The sequence below is a fragment of the Camelus dromedarius genome, chromosome 7 (assembly GCF_036321535.1).
Source record: "Camelus dromedarius isolate mCamDro1 chromosome 7, mCamDro1.pat, whole genome shotgun sequence".
In the NCBI taxonomy this organism is placed as follows: Eukaryota; Metazoa; Chordata; class Mammalia; order Artiodactyla; family Camelidae; genus Camelus; species Camelus dromedarius.
The window spans coordinates 25,663,418-25,690,000 of NC_087442.1; the positions used below are offsets into that span (position 1 = coordinate 25,663,418).

The 26,583-nt window shown below is 39.6% G+C and overlaps 2 protein-coding genes across 6 annotated transcripts in view; one reads left to right on the forward strand and one right to left on the reverse strand.

The window, feature by feature from the left end:
- The window catches only part of AASS (aminoadipate-semialdehyde synthase), a 52,298-nt gene extending 48,567 nt beyond the window's left edge, over nt 1-3,731 (forward strand). For both annotated transcript variants that reach the window (XM_031455268.2, XM_064487397.1), the window contains one exon: nt 1,181-3,731. In XM_031455268.2, coding sequence (XP_031311128.2) covers nt 1,181-1,299 — 119 coding nt within the window. In that variant the 3' untranslated portion in view covers nt 1,300-3,731. The remainder of the gene's footprint in view (nt 1-1,180) is intronic.
- Nucleotides 3,732-11,918: 8,187 nt separating this feature from the next.
- Nucleotides 11,919-26,583, reverse strand: part of PTPRZ1 (protein tyrosine phosphatase receptor type Z1) — a 155,027-nt gene continuing 140,362 nt past the window's right edge. For all 4 annotated transcript variants that reach the window (XM_031455267.2, XM_031455266.2, XM_031455265.2 and 1 more), the window contains 9 exons: nt 26,288-26,423; nt 24,759-24,905; nt 21,912-22,005; nt 21,535-21,608; nt 20,056-20,184; nt 19,147-19,293; nt 15,400-15,542; nt 14,457-14,592; nt 11,919-12,875 (listed from right to left, as the gene is read on the reverse strand). In XM_031455267.2, the coding sequence (XP_031311127.1) occupies nt 12,735-12,875; nt 14,457-14,592; nt 15,400-15,542; nt 19,147-19,293; nt 20,056-20,184; nt 21,535-21,608; nt 21,912-22,005; nt 24,759-24,905; nt 26,288-26,423 (1,147 nt within the window). In that variant the 3' untranslated portion in view covers nt 11,919-12,734. The remainder of the gene's footprint in view (nt 12,876-14,456; nt 14,593-15,399; nt 15,543-19,146; nt 19,294-20,055; nt 20,185-21,534; nt 21,609-21,911; nt 22,006-24,758; nt 24,906-26,287; nt 26,424-26,583) is intronic.

Consider the following 26,583-nt stretch of genomic DNA (forward strand, 5'->3'; position numbering starts at 1 on the left):
ACTGCCTTTCTTTCCTTGTTTTTTTTTTTTTGTATTTTAGGGGTGGTAATGCTGAAATAGCAGAAGGTATTTACTTCCAAACTTCAAAAATGTAGACCATGTTTTATCAACCTTCGTATCTCAGTAAATTATCAATACTCATTAAATATTTTAGACTAAAAGAATTCAAATTTCAACTCTCCACTCTCCCCTTAGGATCACAAATACTTTTTTTTTTTTTAATAGACTTTATTCTTTTAGGGCAGTTTCAGGTTCACAACAGAATTGAGCAGAAAATACACAGTTCCCACATAGCCCTCACCACCCACACATATATGCTCCCCTACGTCAACATCCCTCATCAGTGTGGCATATTTGGTACAATCAATGAACCAACGTGGGCACATTATTATCAACCAAAGTCCACAGTTTACATTAGGGTTCACTGTTGATGTTGCACATTCTGTGGGTTTTGACAAACACATGATGGCATGTGGCCACTGTAGTATCATACAGAATAATTTCATTGCCCTAAAAATTCTTTGTGCTCCATCTATTTATTCCTCCCTCACATATACTTTTAATAAACATTACCTCTGAATATAACACCCCGTTTGGCCCTTGTGAAGGTATGAAGTGAGGTAAAAAACATCAAGGCATATAAATGTGAAATCATGAGAAGACACACCTATAATAGCATATCAGCTAATATCAGAACAAACCACCGACTTAGTTACCGAGTGGGTAAGTGGTAAAGGAGGAGGTCTTCAGGGCCTTGAAGGAAAGTGCCCGACTTACTTTTCCAGCTGTCCTAACAGATGCCCGTGCCCAGACGACCAGGCTGGCTTTAATTTTATCCTGCTGGTGTTAATGCTTTTTAAAAAATGACACCAGCCAATAAAACACACCGGTGAGGTTTCCTTTACCTTCCTAGCATACTTTTCTCTGATTTGGTACTTAATGTAGTTAAGTGTGTAAATTCAGACACTGTCCCTAAGTCCAGCTGTGCTTTCAATTAACCCCCTTTCCTTACAGACTATTAATAATTCAGTAGGGCCGTGAAAGCAGCTATTTTAAAAAATCCCCAGGCCTCCAACTGTTCGTTGACTTGGAGTTTATTACTGTATGGAAACCCTTGCTGTAGAAATTAGCCCTTAATACCACCTTTAAAAATGGTAACTACAAATTTATTTTCTTCCAGATGAAATTCAAGCTAAAGGCCTGATGGGGCCCTTTTCAAAGGAGATCTATGGGCCAATATTGGAGCGAATTAAAGCAGAGGGCATTATGCATACTACACGGAGCACAGTCAAAGCGTAACTGAGAATTATATTTTGTTTTTAACCTTCTCAGGCAACATGGCTCTGAACATTTGTGCAACAAACATGCTTGCTAACGTGCTGTTTTAAAATATAAAGCATGCTATGTTTTGATTAAGTCAATACAATAATGTTTTTGAAATATAAATCTCTATTTTAATATGAAGACACTTGGCTCAAGAGACGCTGGTAACGACCAGAAAACATTAATAATTCTATCATGTATTTTTTTCTCATGTATGTAAAAGCACGAATGATTGTGCTCTATGTTAATTTATTATATAACTTTTTCCTTATAGGAATATATTTTCCTATAATCAGCAGATGAAGTTTTATTTTCTCTTTTCAGGAAGAAAAAGTTTCTTCATGCTGCTTTCTTTTTGTATTTTTAAAATTGAGTCAGTTAGATGCTTCTAGATTACTTACCTACAAACCTTTGCAGTGTTGCTATTTTTTGCCTTTTTTGTTAAAATTATGATTTATTTAGAAAATGATATTTCTTGTAGTTTTCTTTTGCGTATTTGGAAAAGGAAATTGGTAAGATTAAATCAAAATCCACATGATCACCTTACTAGGCACAGAAAAAGCATTTAAGTGAATCCAACACCTTTTCATGATAAAAACACTTAGCAAACTAGGAATAGAAGGGAACTTCTTCAACTTGACAAAGGGCATCTATGAATAACCCGTGGCTAGTGTCAGACTTAATGATGAAAGACTGAAGGATTTCCCCCTAAAATCAGAGGCAAGACAAGGGTTCTTGCTCTTGCCACTTCTATGCAACTTATACTAGAAGGTCCAGCTGGGGTAATTAGGCAAGAAAATGAAATTAAAGACTTCCAGATATTAGAAAGGAAGCAGTAAAACTCTCTTTATTTGCAGATGGTATGATCTTACACATAGAAAATCCAAAAGAGTAAGAAACTATTAGAACTAATGCATGAGTTCAGCAAAGTTGCAGGATACAAGATTAATATTCAAAAGTTGATTGTGTTTGCATACAGTATCAATGAATGAAACAAAAGTAATATTAAGAAAATAATTCTAAGAAGAAGTGTCAAGAAGGAATAGATTGAGAGTTCAGAAATAACTTATATTATGGTCAATTGAGTTTTTGAAAAAGGTGCTAAGACAATTCAATAGAGGAAAATAGTCTTTTCATCAAATATTCACATGCAGGAGAATGAGGTTGGACTCCCTACCTCACAGCACATATGAAAAATTAACTCAAAATGGACCAAAGACCTTAAATAGAAGAGCAGACATTATGAAACTTTTAGATGAAATCATAGGTGTAAATTTCCAAGGCTTTAGATTAGACAATGGTCTCTTAAATAATGACACCAAAGCACAAGCAACAAAAGGAAAAAAATAGGTAAATTGGATATCGGAATTTAAAACTTCTGTGCTTCCAAGGATACCATCAAGAAGGCAAAAGATGACCCGCAGAATGAGAGATAATTTTTGCAAATCATTTAGAAAGTAAGAGAAGAACTTGTATATTCAATTAAAAGATAGCCTAATTTAAAAAAAAATGGACAAAGGATTAGAATTGACAGTTCTCCAAAGAAGATGTACAAAAAGCCAATAAACACATGAAAAGATGCTCAGCATACATTAGCTATCAGGGAAATAACAAATCAAACCAACAATGAGATACCACTTCAAAACCACCAACATGGCTATTATGAAAAAAATAATAACTGTTGTTGGTGAAGATGTGGAGAAATTTGAACCTTCATAAACTGCTGGGGGAAAATAAAATGATGCAGCTGCTTGGGAAAACAATTTGGCAGTTTCTCAGATGGGAAAACAGAGTTACCATGTGATCCAGTGATTGCACTCTTAGGTATATGCCCAAGAGAAATGAAAATATGTTCACACACCAGCTTGTAAACAGATGTTCATAGCAGCGTTAGTCAGAAATCAAAGCAAGCCAATGTCCATCAACTAGTAAATGAATAAACAAAATGTGGCATATCCATACAATGGAGTATTACTTGACAATAAAAAAGAAATTAAGCACTGATACATGTTACAACATGGATAAACTTTGAAACCATTACGCTTAGTGGGAGACGCCAGGCATGAAAAGCCACATGTATGATTTCATTTGTATGAAATGTCCAGAATAGTCGAATCTCTATATAGAGAAACTAGATTAGTGGTTGCCTAGCACTGGGGGTTTTGGGGGGAATGTGGGAGTGACTGCTGATGAGTTTGGGGTTTTTTGGGGGGTGATGAAAATGTAGAGTTGATGGTAGTAGTGGTGGCACAACTCTGTAAATACACTAAAAAAATCACTGACTTGTATATTTTGTGTGAATTGTATGGGATGTGAATTATATCTGAAGTTGTACAAATAAAGCTTTTTTTTCCCCTTGGAGAAAAAATGTTTGTCTTTAGGAGTATAAATGAAACTTTCTGATGGACTGTGCTCATATTCTGGCTTATGAAACGAATTCTGCCCTTGAAATAAGCATTATTTTATGTGGGACATAATGGCAGCTGAGGAAACATCTGTGCAATTTGAAAAGGATCAAAGTTGATTTAGACCTGGTCCCAACCTGTCAGAAAGAACATGTGGAGATCAATAATCTATTAATGAGTAAAGACACATCTGTAATGGCAGTTTTTTTACCACAACACCGAGTATAACATGATCAGTTAGGAAGTACAACTTGTGTTGCACCGATCCCACCCCCCAGTCTGGAAGAGTGCCCAGATGGCGTGGGAAGTGGGGCACTAGCTCCTGGGGTGGGAGGGGGGAACCCATGGAGATAATGTAATTAACTGGTCTGGGCTTTATGATAATATTGAGTGATAAAGGGGGTATGCTTGAAGAGGAGGTCTAACATCAGTGCTGGAAAGGGGAAGGCCAATAAGCTGGAGTAGAGACAGGTGGAGTCAGAACACTGTATTACTGGCTTGCAGTAAGTTTTGCAGCACAATTTCATAGCAGAGGTGGTGGTGGTAGGATCTGGGTGTGGATGGATAGATGATAGCATAAGCATATGGCCCTCGAGCCCCAGTCCACGAACCCCTCTTTTAACCGTTTGGGTAGACTTAATACTCAGATCTTTTTGCCTTTTTTGCTCCCCCCCCCCGCAACCACCCCGCCGGGAACACCGATGCGTGTATTTCCAGCTTTCCCTATCCGAGACTCATGAGACGCGAGAAGCTTCTCTTCCGAGAAGCAGTGTGATTGGTTCTACAACATACCGGCCGTTTCCTTTTCCACAAGGTGAGGGGAGCAGTAACTCGCAGGATGGTTATAAAGATCAGTGAGAATGTGAGAGGAGAGCCGGACAGCTAGTGTTCAGAAACCCTCGCGTTCTTCACTCTTTTGCAGTAACATTTCTGCTTGAAGTTTCTATTAAAGATAGTGAGTTTCAGCTTTGAGATTATTTTCACTCTTTTGGATACTTTGGAAGACCCCTCCGGGATCCTCATGCTTCTCAGACGAGCCATGGCTGTGTCTGCTCCAAAAAGAGAATCGTAAAGTGGCTGTGGAGGGAAAGGACCGCGATAGTCGTGCAGCCAGGCCTCTGACTTTACGGAAGAGAAAACTTGTCTCACAGAAGTTAAATGACTTGCCTAAGGGGACAAGACTTACTATGGAAACTTGATCATCATTCAGAGACACTCAAGATACTCTGAACTCTGGAAAGAACTCTGAGTTAGAAAACCTCTCTTCCTGTGGGTTCTTAGGGCCACTACTATCCCACATGATGCCTTTAAAAAATACTTACTTTGGGGGGAGCAGCTACTTTTTTTTTTAACTTATTCATATTTAATGGAGGTGCTGGGGTCTGAACCCAGGACCTTGTGCATGCTAGGCACTCACTCTTCCACTGAGCTATAACCTCCCCTTATGATTCCTTTTTGAGAATTAGGGAAGGGCACTCCTTCAGGACACTTCTATCTGTCAAAAATCTGTCAAATACATAATTTATTAGAGCAATACACTTTACTACTATCTGATGGGAAAATGTCATAATAAATATTAATCATTATATACATGTCATGATAAATATTAAGCATATTAAATAAATGCCATAATAAATATTCAATGTCTATGATGTGATTAGCTCCCACCTAGATGCAGGGCACAATTTGTATAGCCCTGCAAAGTAGCTAATCTTATCCTTGTATGTTGTATAGATTAGCTTTCTTTAAGATGGTTCACATTTGCTGATGGTTTGCATTGGAACTACATTGACCAGACCTGAATTCTGGAAAGGATCCAGTGAGAAAGGCTGCCTGTTTGGAAGGAATATTTGTTAGTCACTGACAGTTACTCTAATACCTTCCTATTTCCAATTCTGTTTTAGTCCTCACATTTATTCTTAATTTTTAAAAAATTAGCCAAATATTACAAAACACAGGGTTAAGCCCTAACTTCAAGGTCATCGGGTTCTGCCCCTCTGGTTTGCATCGTTGGTGTGTTAAAGTAGGAGGTTTCCAGTGTCCTCCAGTGTTGATTGATAATGGGTACCATATCACTGGATAACAAATTCCTAACCCCCTGGGAGCCACACTCCCAGGCTGTGAGCCTGACAAAACTGCAGTGATGCAGTTCTGCCTTTGACTGAAGATGATTCTGGGCTGTTGCCAGGCATAACTAAATCAGCAGCCCACCCCTTGGCTTCAATAATCTGAGTTCAATTTCTTCGGAATCAGGTTCTTCGTGAAGCCGGCACTGGACGAAGCAAGTAGCCACACCTGATCTGAACTCCCTACCCCAATAATTCCGATAGAAAAGAAACATGCTTGCCTCATTAGCAAACTGCTGATAACGAGGCTTCTTCTTAAGTTGAGAGAACTACTTAAAAAGAGGTAGAAATCAGATGGGAGTTTAGCAGAGGAAAGAAACTGGAGTAGGTGCTGTGAAACATGAAGAAGACCAAGGCGAAACATGAGGGAACTGCAAATCGCAGTGGCGTGGGTTGTTAAAATACTTTAATGTTTAAAAAAACGTAAATATTTTGGTTGGCACGGTGTGGTTCTTTTTATTTTCTGGTCTATGAAATTTGACATTCAACATTGGCTGAAATGGGGAAAATGGTTCAATACATAAGATGTTTAGTGACGAGGGTGGTCCTATTCAGCCTCCTATTCAGCCTCCTATTCATCTGCCTGTCTGTTAAATGGAGATGCTCTTCAGAGTTCATTCCAGCTTCTGTTTTCTTTGTAGATGTTCTCTCTGTGTGCATGCAGCCTGCCCTACGGCTTTAAATATCATCTGTATTTCTCATGAATTCCTGCCTTTCTCACCTAAGCTTCAGAGTATATATGCATCTACCTCTGGACATCTCTATTTGGATGTCTCTCGGTCTTTTAAACTCATTGTAGATTTAAGAGTTTATGGTGTAAACTGGTGTTTCTCAGTGGGGCCACTCTAAGAATATCCCCCCAAACTAATTTTTCCACCTGATTACATGTCTCAGAAAATGGCAACCACCATCTTCCTTGCTGCTCTGGATGAAGCATCATGGAATGCTTCCTTTTCTCTCATTCCCACATTCAACAAACACATAGCTGGCTTCTGTCTTCTAAATCTTGTCTGAGGGTATCTACAGGGTGGTCTTCAATTCAGCAGGGGTAAGCAAATACATAATGTATGTTTTATTACAATATCACCAGTCATGCTAAAATAATATCTATGTTTCCAAACATGGCTTCCTATGTTTGGTGGAACATAATTCACATCCAGAACCCTAGCTGCAAGGGAGTCTGGGAAATAAAGTTTATGGTTTTATAAGCTTGGAAATACAAGACGAGTTCTGGTTACTCTCACTGTGTAACCAGCTACCACAAAATGTAATGGCGTAAACAGTGATTTATTTTGCTCATCAATCTGCAATTCGAGCATGGCTCAGTGGGAACAGCTTGTCTTTGCTTCACACAGTCTCATTTGGGGTATGTTGGCTGGGAGCTGGGGATTCCATTTCAAGACAGCTTGCTCACATAGCAGGCAAATTGGTTCTATCTGGAAGCTCAGGATAAGACCTTGGTTTCTTTCCACACGTGTCTTTTCATGTGTGGGTCTGTCAAGGGATGATGGTACTGTTCTAAAAGTGAACTATCCCAAGAGATCCAGGCAGAAGCTATACTACCTTTTATGACTTAGCCTCAGAAATCACATAGCATCACTTTCATTGTAGTCACAAGTCCACCCAGATTCAAGGGAAGGAATTGTAAACCCCACTTCTCAATGGGATGAGTTTCAAAGGGTCACACGTGGGCTGAAAGGCATGGTTGGGCTATTTTGGGAAAATACAATCTGCCCCGGGAAAGCCCCTAGAAGGACAGTGGCATGTGGGTGGATTCTGTGATTACACAGTAATGACCCATAGTTATCAATTTTTCCTCACTGGCCTTAATTATTTTCTAACCATTTCAGCTTTTGTCTAGGTAGTTCTTTGAATCTTTTTATACATCCCTGTGAGCTTAGAACTGGACACACTGTATAAACAAAATGTGGAATATTTTTCATTTATTCTCTAAAAAGCCCCAGAAATGTGCTTTTAGCTTTGAGTCCATAAAAACACTTACTTGAAGGAAAGGTGCTATAACATACTTCTCTACTTTAACAGCTTTCATTAAGAACCTTAATGCTATAGTTTTCAATACATAGCTTCATGGAACAAGGTAGAAGCAAGGGAAAAATGACTTCCATCAGTTCATTTCTCTATGTGGATAATTCAGAACTGAAGCGATGCCCCTTGGATTGAAGCAAGATTAACAGGAATCTGAGACGTGGCAAAAATCACGTCCAAAGCTGCAGAGGAAAGGATTGCAAGTTAGCATATTTGGGAAGTTTCTCAAAGGTCAGGCTGTGTTTCTCATGGTCTGATTAGAAGTGATTGTTGTGTATGGAACAAGAGGTTTCAATCTCACACCCACAGTTTTTCTTACTCCCACTTTCAAATCTTATTTTTCTTTTTAAAAATGATTGCTTTGAAAAAAAACTTAACTCTAGTTTAATGCCACGGATGTTTAGGTTCTTAAAACTGGTGTGTGTTTAATTTACAGACCTTAACATTTGATTCCACCTACTCTAGCACACTGAAACTGCACTAACGGGAAGACCTCTAATGTAACAGGATATTCTGCAATTACCAACTGAGTGGGTGACAGTCAATCACGGTTTATAATAATGAAAATGTTTTGCTTATTTTGACAAATGTGTAGATTTCCCCACTTTCCCTAAATAGTTCATTTAATTCTGATTCTCTGTGCTACCTACGAGTGAAATTCAGTTTTAAGAGAAAATTTTAAAATGCATCTGCTTATAAAGAAATCTTAGTTTCTAAGTTTTGTATGTTAGAGAAATGGTTTAAGTCATTTTGTATGCTAACAAATTAGGGGCTTTCAGATCAGAAATGTGAAAATTAAGTTAAGAGTCCTATGGTGTAACATTGAATAGAATGTGTACTAAATGTGTATTAAATGTTTGTATTAATTTTATGTGAAGAAACAGATGCCATAAAAAATTCTTAGAGTATTAGACTGGGACCTATGATGGACTTTATAATTCTGGTGCATTTGGCTAAATGGATGAATTAAGCTTATCCTTAATACTTCTCTCAAGATTGCGAAACTGCTCTACATGATTTAATATCAGAGATCACGTCCGTGTAGAACACACTTTTTCAATTGGTCTAATTTTAAAGGTGCTACGGGAAAAAAAGTAGACATGTTTTGCAAAATTGATACATTTACTGTATGTTGAGGAACACTGTCTATAGTGTCAGGTTTCCCAGGACTATTAAAGAGAATATTTTTGTCCTAGGTGAAAACAATTCATTCATTAATTCTTTATTCATCCATTCATCTAAAATGTATTGAGTGTCTTTAATATCCCAGGTGCTGTTCTAAGTGTGAAAATACAGAGGTTTACAAGAGAGTAAATTAATGGAGGCGCTTATAAACTCATGGAGGAGACAGACAACAAAGGAATTTGAAATGTGTCAGGAAACAAAATGTGCTATGGAGAAAAGGCCAGCAGATATGGAGATGGGAGAGCCTGGGGGTGAGGCAGGTGCAGGGAGGGGGGCTGAGGTCCAGCTGGGACACGCAGGACAGCAAGCCTGCTCAAGGTCCTTCTGTGATCCGTGTGAAACAGTCTGAACATCTTTCTTAGGAGCAAGGAGGGAATGCCACTCCCACAGGACGCTGTGGCTGCTGCTTCGGGGAGGAGCGGTTTGAGCAGAGGTCTGAACCCGTGAGCGGAACAGCAAGACCCCAGGACCTCAGCAGTGGGAGGGGAAGCTGTACGACGCTTTCGGAAAGCAGGAGATTATTAGGGCACCTAAAAATGTTCATACAATCTGCTCACCAAATGGCACTGAGAGCAATGATCCTAAATATGGGAGACATTTTTGCATAAAGAAATGTTTACCACGTGTTGTAGTAGGAAGACTCTGAAGAGAGCCTAGAAAGCTGACATCAGGAATATGATCACAAGGGCCATGGTACATCCACGAGGGCAGGTCTCCCCACCTGGGTACCACTGACATGTTGTGCTGGACGGTTCTTTGCTGTGACGGTCGTCCTGTGCGCTGCGGATGTGGGGCAGTACTCCTGGCTTCTGCCCAGTAGGTGCCAGCAGCACGTCCCCTTACAGAGGTGACAGTCAAAATGTCTCCAGACATTGCCAAATGTCCCCTGGGGGGCAACGCTGTCCTTGGTTGAAAACCACTATACTAGGAACATTATACAACGACAATGGTAAGTTTATAAACTACATGTAATAAAAATGCCTATGTAACAATATGAAAAGCAGAATAAAAAATATACATTTGTAACAAGGCCACCAATATGTAATAAAACAATGTGTGGATAAAACCTGTGAATGCAATGAAACAATGAATGAAATTTGGTAACAGATGGGAACAATTGGGTTAGGGTTACCGGCTTACTTACCAGGCTTCATTTATTTTCTCAGAATTGATTGCTGTGTGGATTGTTTTCCTCATAATTTTCTCATAATTGTGTTTTCTCATAGTTGACAGTTGTCTCAGAGTTAAAGATCCAAAGATAAAGAAAGATGGCTATATCTCACAGGACTGTCTTTTTAAAAAGTTGGTTTCAGGGTATTTTTATTAGAATTTATCTATAAAATAATTGTCATACATGATACTTGCAAAGTTATTTCCTCTTGGAAGAGCAAGATACCTCACTAATGAAAAACCATGAAGGAAAAAAAAATTCTATATCCCTTCAAAGGCCATTTGTTCCTGGGACAAAGGCTAAGGAAAAAATAATTACGGTGACACGTACTCTTTGTTCAAATTAGTTTATGATTAGACTTTGTGGGTTATGGGGAAACAAAACTGTAAAACAAGAGGTTAGGAGATAAGGCTAGAAAAGCAACAGAGGAAGCAAAATTAACCGTGTGGCCATCCTCCCCGGGAGGGTGAGAAATAAGCTCATTATTTTTATACCCAGCAGAGCAACGCTTACAGATGCTTTGTGACCGTGACACTTCACTCTTTGTTGGACTTTTTTCTACTTCCTATCACGTCATGACTATCGCTTTAAAAGGAAAGCTAAAAAACAGAAACATTCATTTTGAGTCTATTTTAAGGATTTGGTGAAAATGTCCTGATTTTGCTCGAGGAAACTGGAGGCTCTCTGCTCACTAAGGAGCAGTGGTTCTCAAACTTCATCTGCACCAGTCGCTGAGCCCCAGCCTCAGAGTTCCTGAGATGGTAGATCGGGGACGGGGGCCCAGGATTTGCGCTTCTAACAAGTTCCCAGGTTTTGCTGATGCTGTGGTCTGAGAACCACACTGTGAGAACCCCTGGGGGAGAGGAAACTTTTCTCGCCTTCCGCCTTAGATGCTGAGCTGGGTGTTACTGAGGGATGGTGTCCCCCTCAGCAGTGGGGAGGAGAGGAGACGGGAAGGGTCAGAGATCTAATAATACCCTCGTCTAACAGTAAGCACTCAAGAATTACTCTCACATTAAAGGAAAAATAATTGGAAAAACAAAACAAGACAAAACACTCCTGGCTAAGGCAGGGGGCTGCTTCCAGTATCAAAGTAGGCTTGTTACCCATGATTCCCTGCTCCCCTGCCCTTCACCTGCACACAGCCATTGAATCCTGACAATCTGCCTTAACCTAGGACTTCTTACCTACTTCCACTCTGGGAGATACGACCTCCTGGTCCTTGTCTATTCATCTTTCTGCCTTCTAAACCAGCTTAGCTTGTCCCTGACTGGCAAATCTGCTTGCTTCTAACTCCCAGCTGGGTTCTAAACCAGTTTCCCAACATTTGTTGGTACATGGCATGCTTAGTTTCTGAGTGGCATTTTCATAGTTCCCTTAATCTAAGAGAAATACATAATGGTTCTGTTTATTAAGTAATTATGTCCAAGTACTTTAATAGTGCAGTGGTACAGTGTCCGTACCTGTTGCTGGGTTGTCCTCAAAAATGTAAAATTTTGTGAGTTCCCCGTGTGCCTCAACGCATAGTGTGGGAATCGCAGCTCTACGCATAGTCCCATCCCATCCACCTTCTTCCACGCCCATCATCTCAGAGGGACCACGTCCACAGTTTTCTGCTCCACATGCCTCAGCACTCCACAAGCAAACACAAACTGACGGCAATATTTATATTTATTTTTGTGATGCCTTGGATAAAAACCATTTAAACAATGTTGGGTAAGGTGTTATTCTCATAAAAACATCTTCTTTCAAAACAAATGCATTTTTTTATTTTCCATAAAAGTTAAAATTACATGCTAAAACAGAGTTAATCACTAAACACAAAACGGTATCAGAAGACTTGTCAAGTAAGACCAGATAATGAACTACATCATTAAACTAAACAATTACACAGAACTAGAAAACTGACTCAGTAGTAAAATATAAAAATCTACAATTATAAATATAAATTTGGTCCAGGGAGACTCTAGAACAGTATTTACAGTAAGTATCAGATTATTTCTACTTTAGGTGAATACTGCAGTTGTAAAATGTTGGCTATCATAGGGAACAGAGTGTTTTATTTACAGCGTACTATATTAAAAGTTACATTTCTAGCAAACCTGATGATTGCTACAAATACAGCTAAAAATTTGACACTAAAAACAAACATGTTTTCTGTAGTTGGAAATTCCTAGTATCTATAAATTGAAATTTCTGTTAAAATCAATATGAAAAAAAGATACCACAATTCCATTCTTAGAAACACTGTAAATTTCAATCATTTTAGTTTAAACACAATTAAGTGAATTACAAGAAGTTCTGCAAAAAGGCACACGTTGTTAATGATGTAAATTTGGCAGCAGAAGCCTACGTTATGAAAGTTACTGTCAGGTAATGAGAAGTAAACAGATGACAGAAGAACTGAATGATGTTCCTGTCTAATTTTAGAAAGAGGACAACAGTGCTCAGATGTGGACTCCCCTACCCGTCTCCGGCTTAAACTAAAGACTCTAAGCTCTCGGCTATATTTCCATCAGGCAGTGCTGCGCCATTGCTGTCCAGAGAGGTGGATGGATTCTCTTCCTGCCTCGTGCTCACAAGGCTGAGAACTGCTTTGTAGAGAAACTGATACTGCTCCTGGGGAACAGAGAATGGGAGGTTAGGAACAGGAAGCTCCATGAAGACACACGTTTGTAAAAAGAAGGACTGTTTGTAGTCACCCTTCAACACCATCCATGGAAGGGCATGGTGTTCAGGGCTCGGTTTTAATCAGCAGAGGTATACCATCTACATGAATGCCTCTTTCTGACTGAACTTAAAGTAGCTCTACAATTAGCCGAGAACATTCACCTAGAACATTGGCCCATATGCATTTGCCAATGGCAAGCACGCTATTCTCATTGGTTTACATCATAAAATTGGACGGTGATGTCACAGGGTTCTGTTACTGGTTTATCAACTTGTGTGTGAACCCTTTGGCAGTGGGCATCTGTGACCTACTCATAAATAACTTACTCATTCTCCTTTCTCCAGTTGTGTTGAGGTCGGTTGGGTTTGTCTCTTTATGGAGAGGTCTCAGAAAAGGACTGTGCCGTCAACCCAAGGACTCATGCAAAATGCAAGCGTTTCACCAAACCCACTGCTGACCAAGGATTCCTCACCCTCGACCAGCCTGACCGGTCCTATGCCCTGCTGTGCAAAGGTGAGCATGTGCCTGCTGTGGTCTCGGAGCAGAGACACACATAAGAATAAAGTAGTTGTTCTCTTGCAGAGGCCGACTCCGGCTGGTGGGATGGGGGAAGGCAGCTGCAAAGAACGTGGGCTGGTGGCTAGCAGTAGGACCACAGGCCTCATTAAATGCATTTGTGAAACCTGGGTTTAAGTTCAGTCTCTGGAAAACAATTTCACACAGGACAAGCTTGATACAACTCAACTGGCCCAAATGAGCCTTTTAATAAGGGCTCCTCTGAAGTGCGTGTGCACAAGGGTCACCTTGCTCGCTGGCCAACTGCTCTGGGCTGGAGCTTTGAAGATGGACCCTTTAACATACCCAGACCAGGAAGCTGGAAGTGGGCCTATGACTCCTACACCCACCTAAGCTTCTCCCATTGGGGCATTGGCACCAAGTTCCCTATCGTCTTTCCAGCCCTTGTTTCTACAGTAATAAAAACCTCCAAATCATTTTCGGAGTTGAGACTTCTCTTTACAGATGTGCCATGTGTCTTTCTCGATTGTATTAGTCTCTTTCTCTCTCTCTCTCAAGAGGACCTCAGAATTAGCTATTTCTTAAGTTCGGAAAATGAACTTGGCTTGAGAAAAAACAGTTTCAATGTTTAAGTCTCTGACATCTATCTTCTGACTTTTCTTTGAGGCTATGCAGAACTTGAACCCCAAGAAAGTAACTATTTTTTTGTTGGATAAATCTGATTAGTTGGCACTCCTACTGAGGATATTTTTAAGAATTACAATGAGTCTTGCAAAACGGCACACAGAAGATTTAAAATTTTTGATCCATCAATTTTCTGGAAGATAAACTTTAAAATGTTTACTGTTTATTGTTCTGGTTCTCTGGATTGCAAACTGAATATAATTCAGCTTGAAAACAAGATGCTAATGTTATCACCGTGCTCTTTCTTGATACATGGCAAAATGGTTTCAGCAATCTCTAGAAAGTAGTGCTCTAACAGGAAAAGTCTGACTCACTGCTTTATTACTTACAATGTCGGCAAAGACTCCTGGCCTCATCAGATTGATCATCTTGGCCACTTGGTAAACATCCATGGAGTTTTCTTTTTCTAGTTGGTGCATAAGGGTTGTCAGAGCACAGAAAGTTCCTGCTGTCACTCCTCCATGCCTGGAAGCAAAGGGAAGGGGACAAAGACTCCATTCAGATGCATCAAATGTTCACCTTTGGAACTCACAGAGCACGTGGCTTTGACAACTTTGCAGTAAGAACACTGAATTTTTTAATATATTGTTTCATTATTTTATTGTGCATGGAACTGTGGTTGAATTAAATGTGATTGAACTAATGTCCATGATATTAGTAATGAGGTGCTTTATAGAAGTTTAATATTTGGTTATACATTTAATATTTTTATACTATGGAGAGAGTTGGCAATAAATCACAATGATCTGACTTAGGTATAATATGTATTATATAATATGTATCATACATAATATATATAGAAGACAACTCCAGCATATGCATTTTTTAATTTATCCACAACAGAAACTTGGAAAGATTTATTGGATGAAAATTCCTATTTCTGGTAAAAAAGAAATATATTAATTTCACTCCTATCTCAAGAAGTCAACGGCTGAGAAATGTCTCACTGGTTAGCACCACCACCACCATCACCAACAAAATTCAGGTTCTAAAACCCTGACCCATCACACAAAGTATTCTCAGCATACATAATGCAAGGGCAGATTCTTGTGATCACGCTCCCATCTCCTGCCTTCAACAGGAGCTCCAAGAGAAGTGGAAAACAACCTTAAAACTATTCTGTGTTAATCTGGTCCCTTAGAAGCAGATAATCCACCCTGGCTGAAGAATTCACTATTGGTCCAAAGTATTAGGTTAGTACAAAGACAACAGAAATACACAGACACCCAGAAAATGCTCGGGCGTGAAACGAGTTAAAAGTGTGAAACTTACTCATCGTGAACAATCACAGGCCCATCCCTGGTGGCAGCTTCTTCTTTGATAATACTTATGAGTTCAAACGTTTTACTAATGGGGCTATCTGGATTTGGCCATCTGGGACACTGAAAATGTCTCACTTCAAGTACATAATCATCCTATAAGAAAACATAAAAATGAATGTTTTTAAAAGAGTCATGTTGGTTGGTGAGTAGATTTATTGAGGAAAATCAGAAATTACAGGAAGGTAATAAAACCAAATCACACGCAGAGTGAGCAGCGGCGGCGCGGCCCGTCCTCCAGCATGGAAGGGAGAAACCGCCCTGACGACACATTTGCCAAGTATGGATGTAATCTCTTTTTTACTCCAAAAATAAACCTTGTTCGTGGGCTTATCTTCCCAGTCAAATCATGTCTAAGGATGTACCAAAGATGTGTGTGTGCCGATAAATGTAAACTAACAAAAAGAAATCTTCAGGTTTAAAATTTGTTGTAAAAATAGAAGTTCTTCCTTTAAAAATTGTGAATCACTGTATTGTACACTTGTAACTTATATAATATTGTACATCAACTATACTTAAATTAAAAAAAAAGAAAAAATAGCATAGACTTCTTCAAATACTGGCATTACTGAAGTTTAACTACGAGAAGAATAAGATTGCATGACACAGTAGGGGAAATACTGGCAAAGAGGACAGAGATGTAAGTCCACTATTGTCCCAGTTTTGATTCCTGGTTAAGTGACCATACTGGGTTGTGTGACTTTAAATCTCTTAAACCTCTGACCCCCAGTTTCCTAAAGTCACTTATGCATATACAGAAATTTGATTGATAACTGAACTGGTATAGTTGATTTATAAAAGATGTTGAACAGTGGTTATTCACATGAAAATAATGAAACTAGACCCTTGACTCACAAAATGTAATACAAGACATTTCAGCAGAACTATCTAACACTTAGAAAACAATGTAGAAAGGTATCTTTATGATTTTAGGGTAAGAAAGGATTTTTAAGACACTAAATGATGGTTTCCTTATAAAAGAGGGAAAGAAAAATATTAACAAATCCTTATGAGCCAAACTTAGCATCTACAATTCTCCAAAAAAAAACCCCAAAAAATCACAAAGTCAAAACATCAAATTACAAACCAGAAGAATGTGTTTTCAATATGTATAGTTGACAAAAGATTATATCCAAAATATATAAAGGCCAGCAATAAATCAGTAAGAAAATGACAGACTAACAGAAAAAAGGGCAAATATAATGAACAGAAACTTTACAAAAGATGATGTAAAGATATTCAATTTCATGTGCAACATGAAAAATGCAGATTAAAACCACCATGAGATCCCATTTCATTCCCACCACAATGCTGGTGAGGATGCAGAGATTCCAAATTACTTGTGCACTCCTGATGGGAGAGCAGACTGGCAGAATCATTTTGGAAAATCACTGGCATTACTCGATAAAGTTGAGGAAAGTTGACGATGCCCAGACCCAATGACCAGGCAGGGGAATTCCCAGTACACCTAAAAAAAATTTTGTACGTAGCTAAAAACATTCATGGCAGCACTATTTGTAATAAAAAAAACAGAACAATACAAAACAAGTAATAACCCCAATGGAGCATAGGAAGAAAAACATGTATTTATAGACTGGAATGCTAAACCACAAAAGTAAATGAATTTGAACTACAATACTCCAGTCTATGGGTAAATCTCAGCATTGTAAGGATGAAGGAAAGCAGAAAATCTCTGATAAGTATATATAATATGAAGCTCAAAAATACTCAACACTAAGCATGGTGTTAAGGAGCACAAAGAGAAAGGGGAAAATTATAATGTAAATCACGAAAGTGATTAAAACGGATTCAGGAAGTGGTTACTTCTGAAGGGAGGAAGAGACAGAATGGAATGGGGGCACAGGAAGGACTTCAAAGGTAAAGGTTGTGTTATTTTTCTTGAGCTCATTGATTGTATCAATTTTATATCATGTGCATATTTTATGAGCATTCTCTTTAATCTATTCAAAATTTAATAAATCAAAAAGTAACTCATACCAAGTGAATAAGTTAAAGGCTTTTTTCTTTCTTTCTTTTTTTTAACAGCCCCAGCTCTTGATTTCAGTAGCTTATGCCAAACCTCCTGGGCACTATAATGAACCCTGAGCATATGGTGTAGACCATCACTTCCCTACCAACCTCAATGCTGTGATTTTTTTTTTTTTTTTTTTTTTTGCCAGGGAGGCAGGGAGAAGTGTCTACAAATGTCTGAAGTTATGGAACTTCCCATTGCAGTCTTCTCTTCTGGCTTGATCACTGCTTTAGAAACACTGCCCTCTCCTGTTAGACTCCTAGGTTGTCAAGCTGTTCATCCATAGAAGCTGATTTACATAGAGATGACATACTAAATTGGGATCAGTCATGAACGCCTTTCTCTGTTTTGGGTTTTTTTTTTTTTTTTGGATAATACTAGGAGAAAAATTGTGCTGATTACACAAGGCCAATCTAGGTATTAGACTTGGTCAGTGATCAGGACAGTGGGTTATGATAAGATAATGGTATCTAATGATGATTACTCTTGTGATAAGCTTTCTAATAGTTGGTGAGAGTGATGAGAGGAGCTCATGAGAAGCACAGAGCTGAATGGGTGTTTAAGGAACAATTACAGGTAGAAACTAGCGTGGACTGTTAAGTGCTCTCAGGGACCACAGTATTCTTCTAATTGTTGCCCCTCATTTTTCAAATAAGGAATGTAAGTCACTCTCTCCAGGCCATATCGCTGCTCATCAGGGATCAACATGTTTGTCTGTTTGTTTGTTTGTTTGTTTGATGTACAGTTACAATGTGTCAATTCCTAGTGTACAGCACAATGTCCCAGTCATGCATATAATACATATATTCGTTTTCATAGTCTTTTAACATGTTCATTTTTGTTCTAATCAGGTAGGATACTATTCCATTGCTATATTGTTTACATTAAAATCCTATTTGCATTCTTAATTTTATAAGTTTTGATCAATCAGATATTCTAGAGAACAGTGAATCTTCCTATATATCCTATATGGTTCACCAGTTTCAGAATTAGAGTGAAACTTTTAAACCATCTAAAATGTGATTTCATTTTTTTTTCTTATTGAGAAGGTACTCTGAATCTCACAGGCCGTACTCATCATTATTAGCATCTTTTAGTATTTCACTGGAGCTGTACAATAATTTGTGAACTGTGCTATAATTACAGAAATAATTATTAACAGAGAATTCAGATGGGTGCCTTGTCGATAACCATGAGTTTAGTAAAACAGCCCTAGTTCACAGCACTGCACGCTTTCCAGCAGTTCTTCACTCATTAGCTCGCTGTACATTGGGAGAGAGAAGTGAGCTTGTCTTGGTTGGTGCTATTTTTCCTATTTTACTTAGAAGAATACAAGGTGAGAATTAGGATTAATGAAAAAAATTTTTTTTACTCTTTATTCTCAACTTAAGTTCTATTAGCAACTGCTTTGGAATACAAGGAAAATCTCTGACTTCCTGCGTGTGTAGAAGTCAGGAGCAGTGGAGTTTAGTGACGACTAATTGTTAAGGTTCTATAAGATTTTGAAAATAAAATTGACAAGTAAGGTAAAATTTATTATTTGGGTAATCTGTCTCCATTTATAAGAAATCAGATTCCTTCTTATTAGTTCTAGGAAAGATCCTTCAATTAGCATATATTGAACGTGTGCTTAAGATGAAAAGTTTGTCATTTAAACTACGTCCATACCTGTGTAGCTTCCAAGATGAAATCTTGCATTATAAGTTTTTCTTCATTAGACAGACATTTGTGTTCTTCAGCCATAAGAGTGACCTTAAAACTCTCACAGTTTATAGGCTCATCTTTATTTGGCCAGTAAACAAATTCGTCTTCTGCCTGGAGGATTAAAAACCAAAGAAGATTCTAGATTTTAAAAAAAACATCTTTAAGTCAGACTGCTAACTGAAGTTAACTGGTCGCCATAGAAAATTCAACTCAAAATTTTAGTTGAATCTCAAAATTTACTCTTAAAATCTTGATTCTTAAAACAGATTGATGTGCAGAATAAAATATTAAACTTAAGAAACCAAATTGGTGCTTTGTTATGTTGCTTTCTTAGCACATCAGTAACAAAGGTAAGTTGTTGCTTCTATAATTGATAACTCAGCAGAGAAGAGTCAAGTGATTTTAGGAGCTCAGCAATTTTCAGTGCTGCTTGGAATGGTCAGTATGACTTCATAAACAAGAAATGAATCTCAAAGTTAAGTTTATATGCAAACCCTAAATGAAATAGACGTTTTAAAAAAATTCTACAGATCTCCCAAAACTTAGGGAATCTCCAAGTATCTTAACAAGTTTTATTTGAAAAAAAATGTAAATAGAAGCATATGGGCTGACTTCATTCATGGCTGCAATTCTAATTTTGATAAGCAGAGTCATAAATTTTTAAGTTAATTTTAACCTACTTTTATTTAAAACTATTGTTCAACAATTTCAGACTTAGGAGACTGCATCCAAACAAAGCCCAATAGTAGACAAGGTGTAACTTCAATGACAGTTTATTAGTTTAAAAAAATACACTGTATGGTGGACATCTGGTGGTTGTGCCTTGACATTTCCCCTGAAAAGAAAGCACCTAAAGTGACCTGAGGGACTCACCATATTTTGACCATCCGGAAGCATAATGACCAGCTGGGCGTTATGGTCCCATATCATCCTCCAGAAATCCTTGATGGTATGAAGAAGGGGATGCTGGGTGACAATGAATTCATTGCTCTGGTAATAACCCTACAAAACCAAGAAGATAGAAAGAGCCCTGGCATATGACTTGAAATATTCAGAAAACATTTATAGGTTAATGGACCTGAAGTCAAGTCAGGCTTTTTTAAGATCGTGTCTCTAAACAATAATGTGATTCTTATTGCCAATGTTATGGGCACTTCCCACGTGCCAGGTATAGCACCAAGTGTTTTCTTCCCTTTACGCTATTCATTCCTCACAGCAGTACTATGGGAACGGTAATGTGATCCCCATTTTACAGATGATTAAACTGAGGCTTAAGAAGTTAAGTGTTGTGTCCAAGCTTACACAACTCTCACCTCTAGAAGGAGACTTACTAAAATGGCTTGTGGACAATGTCTCCTACATTAGATAGAGTGGAAATCTAGAAATTTTCTCTCTCTTCCTTTTCACAAGTCCCAATGGCAGAGTGCCAAGTTTCACAGCTACTGGTAGCATGATACCTTCACACCCTGGCTTCAGCACAGGAGAGGAACCAGGGAGGTACTTTGCAGATTTTGCCGCAGTAACCTGGAAGCTGGTGCCAATGAACGAATCATGATTTCTATATTGCTGCTTACTAAAATCATGGCTCAGTTAGCCCCTTCTGCAACAGGGTCTCTCAGATCCTGTTCCCATCCCCCATGGGCTCATTTGAAGTGTGGCATGTTTCTAGATGCCACCATCACACATCTCCCTGTTCCTGCAGGGATATTCCTCTGTACTTTCTTTTCTGGATAAACAAAACAATGGTTTTGGCATGGGAATCAGGACCCTCTTAACCAAAGCCAAGCTCTGTGACTGACTGACCTGAAATAGAGTTGGTCACACAATCACTACTAAAGCCCTCACCCCTCTGACAGCAGATCTAAATGCAGACGGAAAGGATTGTATCTTGTATTGTATCTTTAGAAATCCGAGTCCCCAAATGAGCCTAGTTCGCAGGGGGAGAATTGTACCACCAACCTGGAGCCACCAGGTTGGTGAGACTGGACTTGGCTAAAGCTGGCGTGTCCTGGGTCTGCAGGGAATCTGCTTTGGTAAATGAAACGGAGCCTCTTAGGAAGGTGAGTGGATGTTTTGTATTGGCTTATCAGTTCTGAATGATGAATGTGGTTCCTGCATCTACTCATTTCCCTTGATTGAGGGTTCTCCAGTTTCACACGCATAAAAACATCAAGGATGCTGTGATTCTACTGCTGCTGTGGGCTGTGACCTGCAATTATCAGATGTGACTTCTGTCCACGAGGGGTGCTGCCCCCACTCCGCACCTGCCAGTCACTGCTTCGGGCAATCCACCCTGGTTGTGGTTCTGGTAAAACAAGCCGGCGGGCTGTCTCCCCCGTGACCCTGACTTACCATGATGTAGGAGGCGTTGATGTAGTCTGTGCCTTCCCCGCTCAGGGATGAAATGCCAACCCTGGATCTTTCCACTGGAACACAGAACATTCATCACAAACCACCAAGCTCAGCGCTGTACCGCTCCCCTTGCCCAACCCCCAACAGCAGAACAGCTGCATTGTTCAACTTGACTGTCTTTGACTTTTAAGCTAATTTTGTGCTTTTAGACGAGACTTCAGGGTTTAAGAATCCTTGTTAACACTTACATTATCCGGCATGATTAGAAAAATATGAGAGCATTGTTTTTGTTTCAAGATGTACAAATATTGTCAAATTACCTACAAGGCTTCTATTATTTAAAACGTCGTCCCCCCCCAAGATTCAACATAGCTTACCAGGGATGATGGAAGAAGTTCTGTTCTTTTCCCTGTTGCATTGCTTTAGGGCTGTGGAATAGTCACTTTGCTGTATATTTGACTGACTCAGAAGCTGAGAAAGGATGTCAGGGAAAAATACAGTCTTTCATTTAAGTCACTCAAATACTCAAACACACACACACTCACACACACTCATGTACACGTGCAACCCAACAAAGTTAAAATACTGAATATAAATATATGTGACTTGTTTCCCAAGAATTCCTTGAGTTACACTTGTTTTAGGGGACTTCCTGGCACATCTATGTTCTATGCCAGGGGGGTTGGAAAAGGAAGAGACCACGTGATGTCTAGCTGACTGTTAGCACTGGGAAGCTCTCCTCAGGGCTTTCTTACAGGTGTGCACCCTCTGCTTTCTCTACCTAAATTCTCCACTGCAGTTGGGAGATAAATTGCGTGGTATGTGTCTGCGTGAGTGTGTAAACATGAATAAGCAGACAGCTGGATTTTATTCATTTAGTACTCCACCACATGAATAGTCCACTTGCTATTTATCTAATCCCCAATTAGTGAATGTTTGGGCTACTTCCAATGTTTGCTATTTCAAACTCTGTAGCGATGAATACCCCTTGTGTAATTCTCAGTGCTCATACATGTGAGAGTTTCTGGAGACAATCAGGAGTCACTGGTGTTTGGTATTTGACAGGCTAACAGATGAAAAATGGTACGTCACGGTTTTGATTTGCATCTCCTCAATTATTGTGAGACTGTGAATTTTAGTTATTTCTACTTTGATGATTGCCTTTTCATATTTCTACTTCACTGTCATTTATTAATTTGTAGGGGGTTTTGATGTCTTAAATGTACATCTACAGTCTAAGAAAGTTGCAAATGTCTTTGCTCTCTGTAATCACTCAGATGTTTACAGACAATTTATTAAGCTTTTCCTTAAGATTTCTGTGAAGTACATTTTTTACGTAAGAAGTCCTTCTCTACCTTGAATTCTCAAAAGATATTTTCCAGTATTTTCTATAACAGTTATAAGACTTCATTTTCATCTTTAGATATTTAATCCAACTGGAATAATTTTACTGTTTGAGGTGTGGGAGGGACCAAATTGTACTTGTTTCCACATGGAAATTGTCCCAGCATCATTTACTGAATAGTCTGTTCTTTCTTCACCAATTTGTAATGTCAAATCTGTCATATAACAATTTCCACAGGCACGTGGTGCCTCTGGCTAATTTGTTTTTCAATAGCAATTACTATATTTGCACAAAAAGTCTTTCATACACAACACAACAAATTTCTATTCCTTATTTTTCAGTATTGCTTGGGATATTTTTAGTTCTTTACTTTTCAATGTTAATTTTAAAATCAATAACAAACACAAAATCCTGGCCTGATGTAGTTTTCTGATAAATATTTGTTGAATAAATAGACACGCAATTCATTTCAAGGACATTTTTCTATGGGTAAACTTGAATAAATACCTTTTTTTATTGGACAGTGTACACACCCCGTACACACATTTTCCTAAATTTCCCTGGTTATGACGATAACAGGAAACAGAATCAAATGTCTCTCTTTTTAATTGGATACTGATCTCATAGTTGACATTTCCATTTTGATCCTGAATTATCCAATATAAGTGATATCAATTCTTTTACGTAAATGTGTGTGTGTGTGTGAAGTCATATTTAAATGGGAATTCTGTGGAAAATGGGTAATACATGTAAATTTTTTCAACTTAGAGAAAAACTGTACTTCGCAACCTAATGTCAGTGCTTTAGATTTCTTTATTATCTGTTTCTGGATGCTGTACTGTGCACTTTTTCTTTCCTTACAGTGTTTCTTTATGACTCAAGTAAGCTTGGCTGAATAAAATAGTTACATCTTCCTGTCAGCAGGTTTTCTAAGTCCAGCATCCACCCTTATTCTGTCTCTTACTCCTAACAAAAGCACAGAAGGTGCTGACTGAGAAGGCAGAAAGTCAGAGGGAATTCATAATGACTAAATCTTCTAGATTGTAAGTCAGGGGAAAGAGAGAGGAAAAAACTGCAGTCTCAAAGTTTGCTGACTCTCCTGGGCTTTTCCAGGGCCTTCCAAGTTCTTCCTAGACAGTCCTTCTTCGGAAACCGGCCCTGTTTCTCTAGCAACCCTGGGAAGTAAGAGGTTAGCACAGGGACGATGGGGAACAAAATAACACACCTCCATTCCTCTGGATGGCCACAGCCCTTCAAGTCCCCCATCCCAGCTGGCGGGGCTGATGACAAGTGCCTTCTGAATTCTCTGCTGACTGATTTCTGGAAGTCGAAGGGCCAGGCTGGGGGAGGTGGGATATGGAACAAAGCACGCCCACCTGCCCCCTCTAGCTGACTGCCTCGTGACAGGGTGAGTGGGAGAACTCGGGGTGGAAGAAGCTATTCGTGCGGTGTGGCCTGTTCCCGCCCAAGGGCTTAACTGAGACAGCCTCTTCCCAAGAGCAGCGGGAACAGCCCAGGCCGCAGCACTCACGGCTGAGTGGTCTGGTTTTCTCAAAGCAGTAAGAGCACTTGTCCTGTCTGAGTCAGAGGTTCTGCCTGTTCGTTCTGCTCTGCTCTGGGCCCTCCTGTTCTGGACCATGTCTGCGTTTCTGAAAGTCAGTCTAGGGTTTCTGAGCACTTTCCCTCCTGCTACTCAAAATTAGGGTGTTCCTTGAAGTTCACCAAGTGGCTCTGTTGCCTGTTGTCAAGAATAGCGTGAAGCCACTTGCCTACAGAGCCCTCAGCCTGTCTGTGTGGCCTCGTCCACTCAGACGGGGAGACACAGGGACATGCCATTCTGTCGGTGACACCCCAGAAAGGGGCTTCCGAGAAAACTCACCTTGAATTGTTTTTCTAGCTTTGTTTTGCCGGATGGCCCGGGAATGAGGAGCGCGTTCACGTAGGCGTGGATGTGGCTGTCGGGTACCTCGGTCTCTTTACTCAGGATGGCCTCCACCAGCGCGTCATGAATGAAGATGTACTGTTCCTGGCAAAACAATGACAAAGAGGAATATTACTTCAGGTTTTCCTTATATGTATCCAGGTACAAAAGTATCTTCCAGTGACGGATAAAAAGATTTTAACAAAATGGTGGTGGTAAACACAAAGATTGTTTACCAGACCCGACAGGATGTCAGATGGAAGAAAGGAGGTCGTCAAGAGAGAACACAACTCTTTCCACACCTCACTTGTCTACTTCTAGTGTATCAGTATTTCTGGAAGGAGGCTACCAGAAGATTTTTGGAGGCAAAGCAATGCCCTCGCTGCCTGTCCTTCAACCCTGAGACCCTCTCCCCCATTGTGCGCTGACTCCTGTACTTCTGATGGGCCCTCTCTTCTGTCCCTCCCAATTCTCTCCTTTTAGCCGGTCGTATGTAACTTAGAACAGTTCCCTACACTGGTTTTAATAGTTACCTTCTTTTCCATGTTGGGGGCTCTTCCCTGGCCTTATCTTACTGGAATGTCATATCCTCGATGGAATGAAGTTTGCTTGGTTTGAAGCCCACTCGGTCATATGTTTCTTATTGCTTTTAAGCTGCCATCCATCGTTTCCAATTTATATCCATTTTTATTTAGAAACAGTGAAAATAAAATACAGATATGCAGACTTTGTCCTGTGTCATCGATGGGTAAATGATATTGGTCTAAAAAGGGATATACCTGGAGCATAATTCACACTTTTTAAATGTGAAAATAAAGCCATTGATTCACTATATGCAGGAAGACTTGAGGATTCTGCCGGGGGATGAGTGTTAACTGATCCACTTACTCTTTCTGAACCTTCTCTGCGACCAATGTCATTTTAAAGATAGTTTCCAGTTTGATCACAAAATAGACAAAATGTGGCTGGTCCATCCACGGCTTATACGCAATTACCTGGTGTTACAGGTTGAACTGTGTTCCCCAGAAAGACACGCTGAAGCCCTAAACCCCTGGCACCTTAGAATGTGACCTTATTTGTAAATAGTCATTGCAGAGGTAATTAAGTTAAGATGAGACAGTGACTGGTGTCCTTATAAGAAGAGGGACATTGGGACACAGACATGGACACAGAGGAGAGACAGCGTGTGAAGCCGGAGGCAGAGACTGGAGTTACGTGCTACATGTAAGGAAATATGGGGCCATCAGAAACGTGAAGAGACAAGGGAGGATCCCTCCCTATCAGTTTGGGAGGGGGCACGGCCCTGCCGACACCTTGCAGGACTCTGAGGCAACGTATTTCTGCTGTTTCAAGCCCCCTTGTTTGTTCCACTTTATTCCAGGGCGCCCCATGAGACTAAGGCACCGGGTAATACAAGCGCTGGTCTAGCCAGCATTTTAGAGACGTTTCCAACCCGCAGATAAATGAAATTACCCTTTTTATCCTACCTCAGTTTGCACCAAGTAATTTCTTTGTGAACGAATGTGTTTTAAAAAGCCGAAAACGTTGACAGTTCCTTCGTGTTGAATTTGCTGCAACATACTGTCCAGCACGATGTACGTGCCCGTTCTTCCAACCCCAGCGCTGAAGAGCACATAGGCAAGAGCGATTTCAATGTCAAGTATAAAATACGTTTGACGACAGGTCACTGCCGGCTGTCTTGGAAATTAAAATAATGCCGCCCCCAAGCAAATGAGCCACTTTTAGAAATAATCTAGCAGTCCCAAATGGTAAGCATTTGGGA